General features: G+C 33.9%; 2 protein-coding genes across 5 annotated transcripts; one reads left to right on the plus strand and one right to left on the minus strand.

The window, feature by feature from the left end:
- Positions 1 to 489: 489 nt before the first annotated feature.
- LOC121263415 (CTP synthase-like) lies at positions 490 to 8,940 on the plus strand. Of its 2 annotated transcripts, none has more exons than XM_041166286.1 (22): positions 490 to 925; positions 1,523 to 1,602; positions 1,747 to 1,833; positions 1,916 to 1,966; positions 2,064 to 2,181; positions 2,280 to 2,336; positions 2,596 to 2,660; positions 2,849 to 2,932; positions 3,565 to 3,615; positions 3,695 to 3,757; positions 3,862 to 3,905; positions 4,214 to 4,283; positions 4,368 to 4,430; positions 5,007 to 5,096; positions 5,187 to 5,225; positions 5,918 to 6,067; positions 6,145 to 6,222; positions 6,305 to 6,390; positions 7,017 to 7,065; positions 7,155 to 7,235; positions 7,532 to 7,697; positions 8,306 to 8,940. In XM_041166286.1, the coding sequence occupies exons 1-21, from the start codon at positions 523 to 525 to the stop codon at positions 7,661 to 7,663; spliced, it is 1,941 nt and encodes a 646-aa protein (XP_041022220.1). In that variant the 5' UTR covers positions 490 to 522; the 3' UTR covers positions 7,664 to 7,697; positions 8,306 to 8,940. The 2 variants fall into 2 exon arrangements, with proteins under 2 accessions (XP_041022220.1, XP_041022218.1); XM_041166284.1 differs by having other exon boundaries at positions 492 to 925; positions 7,532 to 7,625.
- Positions 8,941 to 9,953: 1,013 nt separating this feature from the next.
- On the minus strand, positions 9,954 to 10,933 carry LOC121263416. Of its 3 annotated transcripts, none has more exons than XM_041166289.1 (2): positions 10,387 to 10,933; positions 9,954 to 10,284 (listed from the first exon to the last, which is right to left on the minus strand). In XM_041166289.1, the coding sequence occupies exons 1-2, from the start codon at positions 10,733 to 10,735 to the stop codon at positions 10,169 to 10,171; spliced, it is 465 nt and encodes a 154-aa protein (XP_041022223.1). In that variant the 5' UTR covers positions 10,736 to 10,933; the 3' UTR covers positions 9,954 to 10,168. The 3 variants fall into 3 exon arrangements, with proteins under 3 accessions (XP_041022223.1, XP_041022221.1, XP_041022222.1); XM_041166287.1 differs by having other exon boundaries at positions 9,954 to 10,353; XM_041166288.1 differs by having other exon boundaries at positions 9,954 to 10,341; positions 10,387 to 10,930.
- Between the last annotated feature and the right edge of the window lie 4,474 nt (positions 10,934 to 15,407).

The raw sequence follows: 15,407 nt of genomic DNA on the forward strand, positions 1-15,407 counted from the left end.
TTCCTTTGGAACTTAAACTCATCTTAACTTATTATTATAATTTTTTTAAATTTCAACATAAAATATAATAAATAATTCAACTTTTTCAAATTTTAAAATAATAATAATATTAAAAAAATAATATTCTAACAATATTTTATCATCTCAATTCAACTCAACTCAACTTAACTTAGTTCAACATCTAAACGCAGCCTAAGAGAAATGTTTGATTTATAAAAGTAAATTTATAGTTGACGTAACTTTACGTAATACATTGAGTTATAAAAATATTTTTATTGTAAAGTAAATCTAATATATCGAATAATATCACATTAGTATGTGAGTTTGTTTTTATGAAATCTATTTAAAATTATAACAGTTCTTTTAAATAGATTTTATATATCAGTTTAAGTGAATGTGTAACCTTTTCCTTTTATGATCTATCACTCTCTAACATTAATATAAACTTTACTTATATTTATTTTTCGATAGATCATATAAAGTGATATGCCATGGTCTTAAAAGACGCTTTTGGGGAAAGAGATGGCAACAATACGGAGGCACATTGGCTACTTGAAAACAACTTATGGTCTTCCTAGACCACGTCTTTTATATCGTAGAGGTTTAAGACTAGCAGTCTCCTCACTAAGATCTTCGGAAAATCCGAAAGCGACTTCGCCACCATCCAGAAGCCACAACCAACTCGTCGCCTCGGGCGTGTCCTGTGTCCGCCAGACTTTTCCATCTCAGTCATTAACACAAACACTACGTCTGCGACTAAAAGCACACTCGCATTCAACAGCAGACACCCAGGGTAAGAGAGCGGAAATGAAGTACGTATTGGTGACCGGAGGAGTGGTGAGTGGGCTGGGCAAAGGCGTCACGGCCAGCAGCATAGGCGTCGTCCTCAAAGCCTGTGGCCTTCGCGTCACCTCCATCAAAATTGGTACTTTAAATTCACCCATATCTGATACAAAGTTGATTAATTTTAGGTATGCTTTCCAGGCTTGTATGATTTATTCTTCTTATTTATCATTATCCATAATAGCCAAGGAATGAATTAAACTGTTTGGCAGTGTAGTTCTGAATTTTGGAGTGGTTGGTTTTATGACTTTTTATATGTTCTGTTGACTGGGATATGATTGGATTAAACTTAATTAAGGGTCTCTTCGTTACTTATTGCAACTTCATAGTTAGTTTACTTTGGTTCATTGCCTTTTAATTATTTCAAATGGTTGGCTTTTAGGCTGTGACTTATTTTTTCTTTATGTGTCTGCATGTGTATAACTTTTCTGTTTATAAACGAACTCATAGAAGCATATGTGTGTTGGTATTCTCTCTCTCTCTCTCTCTCTCTCTCTCTCTCTCTATATATATATATATATATACACACACACTTATAAATATATATATATATATATATATATATATTCATTTGTTGTTTCGAATTTTATGGAACGTAATGGAAAAAAAATGTTAGAAATTTTTGGAGCAATTTTAAAATCTCTTTTGCATCTAAATTTCGATAATTGTTTGGTTGCAGATCCATACTTGAACACTGATGCTGGTACCATGTCTCCCTTTGAACATGGGGAGGTTTTTGTTCTTGACGATGGTGGAGAGGTCGACTTTTTTTCTTTAAAATCTTTATGCCTATTAGTTCATAAAGTATATAAAGTACGAGATAGAATGATTGAATAATATAGGTGGCAGAAAATTAATTTAGTCATGGAATAATAAGTTCGTTATTTGGTCATCTCTTAAAAGGTTGATTTGGACCTGGGTAACTATGAGCGATTCCTAGATTTGACACTTACAAGAGACAACAACATTACCACGGGAAAGATATACCAGGTCTTAATTTAATACTAGATCTTTTAACTTTATAAAGTCTGTGTGCATCTTACAATAACCGTGTTTGTCCATTTCCAATCAGTCTGTCCTTGAGAAGGAACGGAGAGGTGATTATCTTGGGAAGACTGTCCAGGTGGGCTATGTTGAGTTAATGAAGTAGGCCTCTTAATTTACTAGCATGGAGAGATCACAATGGGCTAAACGTTTCCGTGTTTTTGAGTGGATTCCAGGTGGTCCCACACATCACAGATGCCATTAAGAATTGGATTGAAGCGGTTGCTGTCATTCCTGTTGATGGAAAAGAAGGTCCAGCAGATGTTTGTGTGATAGAGTTGGGAGGGACAGTAGGTATGAGCTATTCAAAACCAAGAGCATCTATTGTGCTGAATCTGAACTCTCTGTTGTTTAATTTACCTGCAATAGATAATTTTATATCTTTTGAATAGGTGACATCGAATCAATGCCATTCATTGAGGCTCTGCGACAACTGTCCTTTTCAGTTGGTAAGGCCGATTTTGTTTACGGGTTCAACTAATGAAAAATCTGCCCTGATACATTATGAGCACAACAGTAATAGGTCAAATACAATCAGCTTTTATCTAGTGTGCAATGCTGTTCATTATGTCCATTCAATTGGCGCTCACAATTTGTTATGACAATTGGCTTAACAAATTGTTCCCAGTATTCACCTCATTGTCCACTCATGTTGTGAGTTTTCCTCATGTTCAGAAGGAGTCGTGCTAATTTGATTTGCATGCTCAGGTCAAGATAACTTCTGCCTCATTCATGTGAGCCTGATACCAGTACTGGGCGTTGTTGGAGAGCAAGTAATACTCCATAGCCTGTATATGAGATTTGCAAAGTTTTAGTTGTTTCACATATTTGATTGTAAATGTGGAGATCATAGTTGATTATATTCCCCGAACATAGGATTTTGTGTTCTCTTGCATCCTTCCCCCTTTCCCTCTCCCTTTCTCTTCCCCTGAAGTTAAATGTGATGTGTTTTGTGGTGCAGAAAACGAAACCTACACAACATAGTGTTCGTGAACTGAGAGCGCTAGGCTTGACTCCTCATCTGTTAGCATGTCGCTCTGCTCAGGTATGTCTTTTCATCTCTCTTGAAATTTCATGCAGATGAGGGCATGCATTATTGGAACATATATAGCCCCAGAATCATCTAATAGGAGAGAAGGAAAACGGGACTTTAGCTTGAAAATCTTTTTAGTCAACCTATTTAAAAATTACTTGCACACTTCATCCTAGTCGGGTGGGTGCAGGCAGCTGACTCGCTTATCATTATAGTTTGGGAAGGCTTAGTGTGAGAATGAGTTGTGAATTTCATTTTTGGGATATGACTTTCTTGATAGCTATATAATTTATCAGTTTTCTGTGGGATCAAAGTTTTATATCATCCTGGATCTTTTCAATTCTGATTTTGTACCTTGCTTGTGTGTGATGTATACATTAAGCTATTCTTAAAAAACATTGAAGGTCTCAGCAACAGTTATTTTGAATTTCCTAATCCATTTCTTCATTTGTGCTTGCAGTCATTGATCTGAATTACAATTAGTAATTCCTCTTTGTACTTTTTTTGATAAGTAATTCTTCATTCATACTTCAGCAGTCATTGATCTGATTTGTGATTTTTTATTTACGTGCTTATTTTTTATTTTTCACTTTAAACGAAAGTTTGACGATATTGAAAGTAGATTATTTTTAACTATATTGTAGCCTCTGTTGGGAAGTACCAAGGAGAAACTTTCGCAGTTTTGCCATGTTCCAGTAAGTTGCTGAAGTTTGCTCAGTGGATTTTTCAAAAGAACTCTGTTTTTGTTTACACTCTCCTAATGGTCTCTTGCAGGCTGGTAATATTCTCAATATCCATGATGTTCCAAACATTTGGCACGTTCCTCTTTTACTTAGGGTGGGTTCGATATAGTTCTTTGATTCTGCCGAGTCACTGTTACTTCTCGTATATTGCATCTAATACTGTCTTTTTGGGATGTTTGAAATTTATTGCTGTTTCAGAACCAAAATGCTCATCACTCAATTCTAAAGCAGCTAAACTTAGAGTAAGCTTCCATTCTAATTCCTCACAACCCACTCTCTCCTCCAGAGGTATGGTCACTGCGTTGTAGTGTTAATCAACCTCAGCATATAAAAAGTTTTTCAAGCGTGTAATGAAATGAAGGGAACCTACACATGTTTGATTTCAATCAACTCAAGCTTTTGTATACTTGGGCTAAGGCATAGATTGTAGCTACTTCAATAATTAATATTATTCCACTCCATGAAACTAAACACGCCACTGATTTGGAAGAAATATACTTAATGCGTGAAGGTTGATTTACTTTAACTTGTTATTAAAGTTTCGTTTCAGCCTGGCTATACCTCCTGCTTTAGAAGACTGGACCAGGATGGCCGAGACATTTGACAATCTTACTAAATCTGTTAGTATTCTTACAGCCAGATGTAATGCTTTCTTTGAATGGTTCTCTTGTTCATTGAAAATCATAACCTGCTGATGATTGCAGGTGAGGATTGCATTGGTTGGAAAGTACGTTGGCCTATCAGATTCATATCTGTCTGTTTTGAAGGTCTGATATTCGCTTTACTTCCATGCTTGATTTTAGTTGCTGGACGGACGTATCATATGCAGAGCCTGCAAAGTTATCAGTAAAAATTTGTAACAGTAATCATGTACAGTGTGCTCATACAGAGAAGAACTACTTGGTCATGTTGGTTTGGTTTTCCCTGCATTTTTCCACTGCTTGTTAACTATAGAGTGGATTATATCATAGCACAAGAATGGTGCATCATTCACATAGTAATTCCTTTATGATGGTTTATCTGATCAAATAGATACTAAACTGCTCCGATGTTTTGGTTTTATTATTATTGTTATTGTTGTATGGGTTCCTGTTTTGTCATATTTGAGTTGATTAATACAATTATAGCTCTATAGTGGCCCATACATGAATTTTTGTTAATTGTTCTAAATGTTACTCTGGAGAATGAATGCCTAATTGTTCTTTTGTAATTGCATTATGAAGGTCAATCTGATTAAAAAACTAGACGTATACTCTTAATGACTTCCCAATTTAAAATTAATCTCAAAGTAATATTTCCATCATGTTGAATTCCCTTATTTTTGTGCCTGATTTGGCTTGCAGGCCCTTCTTCATGCCTGCATTGCATGTTCTTTGAAGCCATCAATTGATTGGATTGCAGCTTCTGACCTTGAAGAGGATAGTGCTAAATTGGTACTCATCCATTAGAAGTTGCATTTGTACAATATTTTATTTTCTATGTGAAAACTTGGTATTACTTGAAAATTTGTGTTCCTCATACAGACACCAGAGGCACATACTGCTGCGTGGGAGACTTTGAGGGTATGCTCTGCTTTGAATTGTTGTTGCTGTTGGTATTATTGTTATTATTATTATTATTATTCTTTATTTTCACATTCTTTGGCTTCCTTCCAGCATGGAACATCTCTCTCTGAATTCAAGAATGTGGTTTTGTTCACCACTTTTAAAATAGGAAGATTGAAATGTGCAAATCTGGCCATGGAGTGTCATGCCCTGGTTTGGATATTACCTAAACCAGTCATGTAAGGGGAAGGTGGGTCTTGGTCTGGATATTAGGCAAAGTCGCTCTACCAAGTGTAGGGTTTCACGACAGAAATCCTTGTCTGGTAGTTCCATCTGTCCACAATTAGCCAGTTCTGGAAAGACATGTCAGAATAGCAATGGGGGTTTCCAGTATGCCTCGTCTCACGGGGCTGGCTTCGCCCTGCTTCTTGGCTAAGTCTATGATAAAGGGTCAATTCAAATGATCAAATGTGATATGGGATGAGTAGATCCCACAACGTGATCTGGGCTAACTTGACTGTAACATGATACATCAATGGCTACTTTTCTTAGTCTTTTTAAAACATAATTTGCTTGTGAGCGTTTTAGGGCTGTAACATTGCAACAAAACTGTCTCAAGTATATTGGATATGTAAAAGATGTGGAAAGGTGGGTGTGTTTAACACTGAATATATAGTTAGAATTGGTTTTGACAAAACTTGCACTTTCAGAATGCAGCATGTGTCTTGGTTCCTGGTGGATTTGGAGATCGAGGTGTGAGAGGTATGATATTGGCTGCAAAGTATGCTAGGGAGAATCATGTTCCTTATCTTGGGATTTGCTTGGGCATGCAGATCTCTGTCATTGAGTTTGCTAGATCTGTAAGTGACATTTCTTTCAGTATCTTTCCTGTCATTTTATGGTTTATATGATCCCTTCTTTAATTACATGGTTCTAGGTTTTGGATTTGGAAAGCGCAAACAGCACAGAGTTTGACGATCAGACACCAAATCCTGTTGTAATTTTCATGCCTGAGGTATACATTTATCATGAGGTTGTTTCAGTACCTTTTGTGATGCATACTGCATTTAGTTTGCAATTGTTATCATTTCATTTAGGGCTCAAGAACTCATATGGGAAGCACGATGAGACTGGGATCTCGAAGAACGCTATTCCAGACGCCTGATTGTATTACTTCAAAACTGTATGTGATTTTCTTAAATTTTCATTTCTGAAATTACCCAAAAGTAGCTGCCTGTCTCTGTAAATTTAAATTGATAGCTCAATTACCTCTATGAAAATACACGGTTTCTTTACAGATGACACTTCCATTTTATGTCAATGCTTGGACAATTAGATTATGTAAAATCAGGTAATTTGGTATGACAAATAGTCATATGAGGCTGGCCTGTCCAGTAGTCATATGCTAGTGCTAGTGGTTGAAAGGTATCAATTTATGAACTAATAAACTTACCAGCGATTTTGTGGACAAGTATGGACTGCTAGAAAATAATGAAGGATAAATTTATCTGGAACATTTAGCTGAGTTGGGCTGTTGCTGTGGCTGATAGTTCTTAATAACCTCCTGGTGGGCTACTCTGCTACTACACATATTTGGCTGTGACACGAGGGCTCATTTTGTACAAATATGCATTTTAGGACCCATTTTCTGTAGCTTTTCTAACCAATCAGTTAGCTATCTCTTGGAACTAGGACTGCTTATAAGAAAACCGATTCCAATGCGAGTCATATATTCTGTCTGTAGAACTGGTTTGTTATTAGCGTCCACAGTCATGCACACCTGCATTTATGTTCCTTCCTGATTGCCAGGTACCACAATTCAGAGTATGTGGATGAACGGCATCGGCACAGATATGAGGTTAGTTTTTAAATATGGCTGCAGCAGGAAACATCTTGTTAGGCTTTTCCCCTAAATAAATAGTATATTTTAGCAATCGCCTGATGCAGGTGAATCCTGAAGTTATTGGAAATTTAGAAGAGGCTGGCCTCAAATTTGTTGGGAAAGATGATAGTGGAAAGCGGATGGAGGTGCGTTTTCTTGCTAAGTGATAGCTAGATGAGCTTAATCTCATATGAAATGGAGAATTTCTCATTATTGATTTAAATTAGACAATTTTATCCTGTTGTTTAAAATAATTTTATTTTGTTTTTGTTGTGGTCATTTACTTTTGGCATGAATTGGAGCTCATGGGGTTGTGCCTCTCCCCCCTCCTTTTATGAAGCTTAAGCTTATCAAATTGATTGTGTTTCTGCAGAGAAGTCAACTTCTCTGATTCCATATGATACTGAGTATTAAACTTCAAAGTTTTTTTCGTGTTTCGCAGATTTTAGAGCTTCCAGATCATCCCTTCTATGTAGGAGTGCAATTTCATCCAGAATTCAAATCACGGCCTGGGAGGCCCTCAGCTCTATTTTTAGGTATTAAATGGCCAACAAAGCCTTGCACATCTTATTAACTGCCATTACTGAGAGCCATGTGTATATACCCTGATATGCTGGATGTCATTATGTTGTAATTGACATTTTTCATGTGTTTATTCTGTCAATATTCATCGAAGTCCACTGGAAAAATTACTTGATGGTGTATGATTTAAGGAAAGAAATGATCATAGATAGTGGAACAGCTGCAAAAAATTTGTATGAATGACCTTTAATTATTAGTTGGTAAGGCTTTTTGGCGTATACATTAGCACATTGCTTTTAGTTTATTTTACTCAAAGATCTATTATGGGATAGTGTGTTTCGCATCGATTTGTGTAGTGGGCACTCATTTGGTTCTATACCCAAATATAGTTTTGGTATTATTCTTTTATTGGCTCCATTGGTCATAAGTCACACTGAACGTTGTACATGAGCTCACATTTGGTGATCTGATATGGAGACATGTCCCTTCTGACCAAAAAAGAAAACTACAATTATTCCTTGATAAAATAAACAGGTGGAATCGCATAGATGCCATCTTACAATGTGCTCCTGGCATTTGCCATCTAATATGAATACATTTTTTGCATTTCCATCTGCGGACTTTCGTTAGCAAATGCCTATGGGCTTTTCTGATATCTTACTTCAAGCTAACTTTTTATGACTCTTCAATGTAGGCCTCATATTGGCGGCGACAGGACAGTTGGAATCATATCTTGCCAGACATCAAAATGGAAGCTGATATGCAGGTTGCCCCAGTCTTCATATCTCCCAAATCATTCTTTCAAGGTAGTCTATAGTTCAAGATACTGAAAGTTTGGGATTGGTTTGTGAAATTTAGTCACTTTGCAAGTGGTGGGCCCAAACAATGCTCCATAAGGAGCACGCTGGGTTAAGACTTTGTCTCTGGGTTTTTTTTGGGCACTTCATTTGCATGCATATATGCGTGTGATCTTGTGATATAGTGTATGATGTTAAACATATATCCAGCCGATGGGGTCAGTCTGATAATCATCGGACTGGTCTGTCTGGGAATCTGGTTACTTCACTTACATTTTTGTATAGACATGACGTGCCTACTCTTAAACTGGCCTTGATGGTCTCTAGCAGGTCAGTCTGTATATCGGGCTCAGATTAGCACCTAGCCATCATGGGGTTTGCCGAGTTCCATATTTAAGCTTGCCTTGTCATTTGGTAATTATATTCTTGATAATGGTTCCATAAGACACTTTCAACACCTATAATTTGTGGTTATGCGTGCTGCGTTGCCTATGAATCTGAATGTGGTGTAATGCCACCTGAATTTCAGATATGCTTCATATATGCCATTTTGATCTCTGGCGGATGAATGCGCGTGAAGGTTTCCTGAGGCGGACCCCTAGTGAGAGGATTTCCTCTACATTTTGAGGATTCGATTCTCAGTTCAAAGCTAATGTCGAGTTTTGATTGAAGAAGTTATGTTTTTGGTTCCCTCCTTGGATTCGTAGACGTTCTTGGTCCAATCCTTGGGACATGTACGCACACAACAAAAAATGTGGAACTTTTTAGCTGTACCATGGCAGTGATAATTGCCTGTTGATTTTGAGCTTTTACCAATTCTAAACATGATTATCGTATAATTTCTTGTTCTAGACTATTATACTGCCTAGTATTGGTTTCTCAGATAAAACCATCTCATCTCATCTCATCTAATCATTATAAATTTTTCAAATTTTCACACAAAATATAATAAATAATATAACTTTTTTAGATTGTAAAATAAAAATAATATTAAAAAATAATATTTTAATAATATTTATTCAATTTTTAACTTTTATCTTATCTCATCTGTGTAATTAAATGAGGCTTACTCATCTCATCTATTACTCACTGTTTAATGGATGGTATTAGGGGGCCTTAAAAGCTCGTTTGTTTTCACAATCATTTTCATCTCATTTTATTATTATAATTTTTTGAAATTTTTACACAAAATAAAATAAATAATTTAACTTTTTCAAATCTCAAAACAAAATTAATAGTAAAAAAATATATTATAACAATATTTTATTCAACTTTTACCTCTTATCTTTTACATCTTATCTCAACAAACAAGGCTAAAGGCCTGTTTAATTCAAAACGATGGGGCTTGTTTGGGTAATTTCGAAAAACTATTCTGTGCATTAATTAGGGTTCTCTCATATATGAAATTTGTTTCTGACAGAAGCGTGCTGGAATTTTGTTTCATTTGGGCTCACTTCCCGTCTGATTTTCGTTGCTTAACTCCTCTCGAAGATTAGAAAAATCATCAAAAGCAAACTTGGTCTATGATTAATTGAAATCTGCTGCTTATTTATAAATTCGTAAACATTCAATCCCTGATGAAAGCTTGCTGATACTTGGTTACAAAACGGCCGCAATGTGATGATGAATATCATTAAAAAACAACTGTAAATTTCGGTAGCAAGAATGGAAGTAAAACTTTATTCTGCACAAATGAAGTAAATTCTTCATGATGAACGGTGTGATTAATTTGTGATTAATTTTTTTTTTTTTTTTGTTGATTAACTATTTTGCATCTCTTTGTACTGCAAATACGAAATCTGTCTCTGCAGTTTCATCTGCTCATGGAATTTAGCGATGAACTCTTCGGCTCTCAAATCAATCCCATCTTCCTCTTCTTCTTCTTCACAAATCCCATAGCTACGCTCTTGATCTTGATCTTGATCTTGATCTTGATCTTCCTCTTCAGCTCCACCCATAAGAAAACTCTTCCTCCCACCATGATCATAGCCATAAACATCATCATGATCATCACTACCAGCAAAATCGTAGTCGAAATCAACTTGTGGGGTAATGCATGGAATGTTAGGCAGGTGGAACCGCAAGCGGCCTGGTCGGTGCATTTTGACGTGGAAAATGGGGGTCTCGTCGAAAGAGAGCTCGCGCTCTGTATAATGGATTCGATCATCGCGGCGAGAGCTGTGAGCAAGGCTTCGAATAAACTTGGGCAGAAGGCGTAGCTCTACCATTATGCGGCGTTTGAAGACTCCTCCCTTTCGTGCCCATAACAATGCTAAACGCAAGATATTTAATGCCCTACGAGCCACATCAAACTTCTTCTCCTGCATTTTCAGCCTGCTAGCTATATATTATACGGAAGAAAAAAAAAAAAAAGCAGCAGCAGCAGCAAGCTAGTTAGATACTTGTCTGTGGAAAAAGGATATGAATTTTGAAGAGAGAATGCTGTTTTGCTTTGTTGGAAGATTTGGAAGCCGAATCAAAGCTAACTTTTTTGTGTTGGAGGTTTCTGAGGTGCTGATGGAGGAAGTAATTTATCATATTTATATGTGTATGACGAATTTGTACGCGGTCTGAGAGCGAGACTCGAGGGAGACAGAGCGAGCGCTATAAACAGTGGGTGGTGGGGACTCGTGGAGGACACAGGACGCGGCTCTAGCTGTACACGTAACACTCTTTCCCAAATGTCATGTGCGCCCTTGAAATACTTTTAAGTCACATCAGCAATCTAAAAATTTGACGTTCGTTGGTTGATGTAAAATTTTAAAATTATTTTTATTATAAAATAAATTTAATAAATCAGATAAAATTACGTTATGATATTATTTTATATAATTTTATTGAAATGTGTATATAATAAAAAGAATGATAGTAAAATTAAAGTGGCTTTATGCCTCCCATCAAATATAAAAATATTTTTATTATAAAATAAATTTAACATGTTATTATTTTTTTTATGGAAATTTAATATATTATTCATGTCGAGGCATACCAGTCAACGGAGATGTTATACATGAATATAATAAGTTGAAAACATGAAAATTGAAAAAAAATAAATAAATTATGCATAACAGTAATAAAATAAAGAGTAAAGAGGGATAAAAAATCATTTTTATTATGAAATTGGCTATATATTAAATTAAGGGATTCACACATGATGCTTCCTTTCTAAGTTTCAATTTGAGGGTAATGTTCTAAGAAAGCACAACAAATCAACCCTCTCTCTAAGCATCATTTTCTTTAGCTTGCAAGAAAGGGACACTCTTAAAACAAAGCTGTACGTTTTGTTTCTGCTTTCAAATTCAAACAAACTTGACAGAATCTGGGGATTACTAGTAATTAATTTTATTTTATTTTATTTTTTATTTTATAATGACTCAAGTCCTCTATCGATCCCTAAGAATAATACTAAAGGAGTCATTCATGTTCTGCATTAACTTGTGAGAGTTTTGAAACATTAATTGAAGAATGTTATGTATCAGTCACCAGTCACTATTCACTTTCACACTCCATACTTGTAACTTTTTTATAAGGTATGAGGATATTTTTCATAGAATGTAGAGTAATAAATAATAATTGATGAGAATAATTTTTCGTTCTAGCTATATTAATCTAGCCTCCTGGTATTTGGTATATATTCTAAGCTACATTATTAAAACCATTGCTCTTTGTTCATATAAAGGCCGAAATCTTAATATAATTATAACAGTTGCGTCCTATAATATTTTTAATTTTAAGTGATATCACTTTTATAATTTTTTTATAAAAAGATCTCTTATTTAAAATAAAGTCATATAAAAATTATAAAAAAAATATCGTACATATATCATTTTTCTATATCAACACATGATCATGAATTTTAGCTGGAATATACTTAATTGAGAAAAATTTCTATGTCCTCTACATTTGACCGCCTTATTTGATTGTTGGTTAAAATTTTTATTTAGTTTTATTTAATGATTAAGGAATTGATTTTAAATATATTTGTGTATTTTTTTATTTTTTTAAAATATTGAAATATATTAAAAAAATATCAAAAGAAAAGAAAAAAAAAAAAGCTAAAAACTCCCGAGCGGCACAGTTGCTTTATCTTACTTATTTTATTTTTTTAATTATTCCATATTAATTATAATCCTAACTAAAGACAAGAGAAAGACAAAATTAGAATATTGGGAATTGAAAAAAGTTCAACGAGTTACTGTCATTTCCAAATAAATTAGCAGGAATCCAAAGAGCTCAAATATATATAGAGAGAGAGAGAGAGAGAGAGACTCATGTCAGCTGGTTGGTTCATGGTTGGCTGGATCTCTCCAAAACCGTGTCTGGTTGGAAGAGTTGCTATTAATATGATTTTACTTTTTGAAATTAATCATCATAATTAATAATGCCAACATATAAATGAATTAATTAATGAAATAAAGCTAGCTGAAGCTGAAGCTGAAGCTGAAGCAGTATTCCTTAGCCCATAAGCAATGATGAATTAATTAATGTATTTGAATTCACATGGCTTGCTTTGAATTCACTGAAGGAGATCATTATGATCCATTAGTCTTAACACTTCAAGAAATATGAAAGCATTTGTTTTCTTAGAAGTTTTATTTTCTTACAAGTTAAAAAGCCTCCCTCCCTTTCTAATTTGGAACAAACATTAACAATTATTTTGAAGAAGACACTAAATTTAGAGAAATTTTATTTGTAGTCCTCACTTAAAGATTGTATATACAGGCATTTTATTAAATGAAAAAAAAAAACATCATTTTAGGATTAATACTTTTATAATTTTAAAAAATTTTAAAAATAAAATTATCCAGACTTGTATTACAATCCCCAATTAGAGATTGTACCTACCATTGCTCATAAATTAATTTAAGTACAGGGTCGGGCAAACTTGCATATAATGCAGTGACACCTGATTTTAAATACGAGAAATGTCTTTAGTCACAAAGAGATTCTATAAAATTAAATTAACAAATTGACGTTATTTAATGTGATACGTTAAATTATAAAATTATTTTTATTATAAAATAAATTTAATATATTATATAAAATTATGTCTAACTTATTTTTATAATTCTCTTTTTATCTGGTTTCAAATATACGCCCACATAATTACGAACTTGCTGTACTCTTCATTGATGCCAGAAGGAATTCTAATGATTGACAGCAAAAGTTCCCCAAGTTTAAACTTACATCTGTAGCTGGCAGTTGATCACGTTCGTCATAGCCTCCGGGAAACATCCATTGCGTACGCCAATTGATAAAGCTGTAACCAAACTGCACGAAAGGAAAGTTGATTGCTTGACTTTTTGAAATTATTTTTTAATAATAAAATTGATATGTCTTGATATTATATATTAAATTGTAATTTTATTTATTTATTATTATTTTATAAAATAATCACTTATCTATATATATAAAAAAAAACTCTAGCAAAAGTCACATGACACGCATTTTTATTTTATAAATGAATTCTACATGATCTATTGAAAATCAATAGTGTGTGGGTAAAATGCATCAGGTCTAAAATAGTTTTCAAGGTCCAATTCATCAAGGAGTCATCATTAGAAGACAAATGGATATCTTTCACCACTAACAAGGTGCACGCATGAAGAGAGTCAGATAAAAGGGTCAGAGTGCCTACAGTTTTAAAGATTTTTTGAATTTCTTCTTTGACCTGAAAACTCTAGAGAGAATTTCTTCTCCAATAAATAGATTTACAACTCTCATTGCATGGTAAAAAATAAGAGGTTATAAGAGACTGTAAACAAACTTATTATAGTGTAATCTCTCCTCCCAAATTCCTGTAGACGTAAGTTTAGTGTCGAATAACGTAAATTTATATGTTCATCTCTTCTTATTTTTTTTATATTTAAATACTATTCACTGTCATGGATATACGCACTAATATTATACAGTCATGTCGAATCACTATCCGGGACTCTAAACAATATCGATCGAGACCCTTCCTATCTCATGGCGTCCTGAAAATAGATTTTCTTTCCTTTTAAACTGCACATTTTTGGGCGTCAACAAATAGGATACCGAAGAGTGAGACGAGGAGGTCCCAACAGCCACCCCCAAAATAACAGGAAAGTGAGTGCAACCAAAAAGAAGATAGAAAGGAGAGGAAATTAATTGAACCACAGGCGTAATGGTTCTAATCCTTGGTTTCTTGACTTTGTGCTACCGAGTGTATGCACGATTGCTTCTACAAAATTCATTTGTATTACAAGAAAAATAAATATTTATGACAAATTATTTATAATAAAAAATGATTATTTATGACAAGAATAAACTTATTTTTTTGACAAAAAATAATTATTTTCATAAAAAATAACTAACAAAAAATAAACAATTTTCTTTTAATGGCTTGGCATTTCAAGTGCAGTCCTCTAGATTGAGACAATTGACAAAGATATTATTTGCTCCATGTTTTGATCTAGAAAAAAAGGCAGATCTGATCTCCAGAATGTCATCAGCATGGAAGATGACTTATAATTAGATTCAAGAGCTATCATATGAGTAGAAACACTTTGCTTAAAAATCAAAGTGCTTAAGAAACAGTTTGATTTATATACATATATATATATATATAATTATTATCTTTGTTTTTTTCCCTTTTTGTCAAAACAACTCATCCATGGCCAAAACAATATGTTTCTATTAATTTTCGATTAAAAAAACTATGTTTCAATTTGCGAACATCAAATCATCCATTTCAAATATACATTGATTAGGCCATGTTTGGATAATTAATTTCAATTTAAAAAAAAAACGTAAAAACTATTTTAATCTCAAACAAGACATCTTTCAATTTAGGAAATAAATATTATTTCAACTTTTCATCCGATCATTTGTCTATATCTTATTGAAAAGTTAAATATACAAAAACCAAAAAAAGAAAAAAGAAAACCAGAACTAATAATCCTACAAAAATTATATTTAAACAACTTTTTAACTCTTCTCATCCGTCTTTACAAATCTCAATATAAAGCAAATTTT

This window comes from Juglans microcarpa x Juglans regia, chromosome 4S, assembly GCF_004785595.1.
Source record: "Juglans microcarpa x Juglans regia isolate MS1-56 chromosome 4S, Jm3101_v1.0, whole genome shotgun sequence".
In the NCBI taxonomy this organism is placed as follows: Eukaryota; Viridiplantae; Streptophyta; class Magnoliopsida; order Fagales; family Juglandaceae; genus Juglans; species Juglans microcarpa x Juglans regia.

What these genes read in the sequence shown, in the direction of transcription:
- LOC121263415 (XM_041166284.1), top strand. Translation starts at nt 523, where the DNA reads ATGGCAACAATACGGAGGCACATTGGCTACTTGAAAACAACTTATGGT. An exon ending in ACAACTGTCCTTTTCAGTTG is followed by an intron (nt 2,337 to 2,595) that starts GTAAGGCCGATT and finishes TTGCATGCTCAG; the next exon opens with GTCAAGATAACTTCTGCCTC. An exon ending in CGCAGTTTTGCCATGTTCCA is followed by an intron (nt 3,616 to 3,694) that starts GTAAGTTGCTGA and finishes GGTCTCTTGCAG; the next exon opens with GCTGGTAATATTCTCAATAT.
- LOC121263416 (XM_041166287.1), bottom strand. Translation starts at nt 10,735, where the DNA reads ATGCAGGAGAAGAAGTTTGATGTGGCTCGTAGGGCATTAAATATCTTG. An exon ending in TGTTTATGGCTATGATCATG is followed by an intron (nt 10,354 to 10,386) that starts GTGGGAGGAAGA and finishes TGGGTGGAGCTG; the next exon opens with AAGAGGAAGATCAAGATCAA.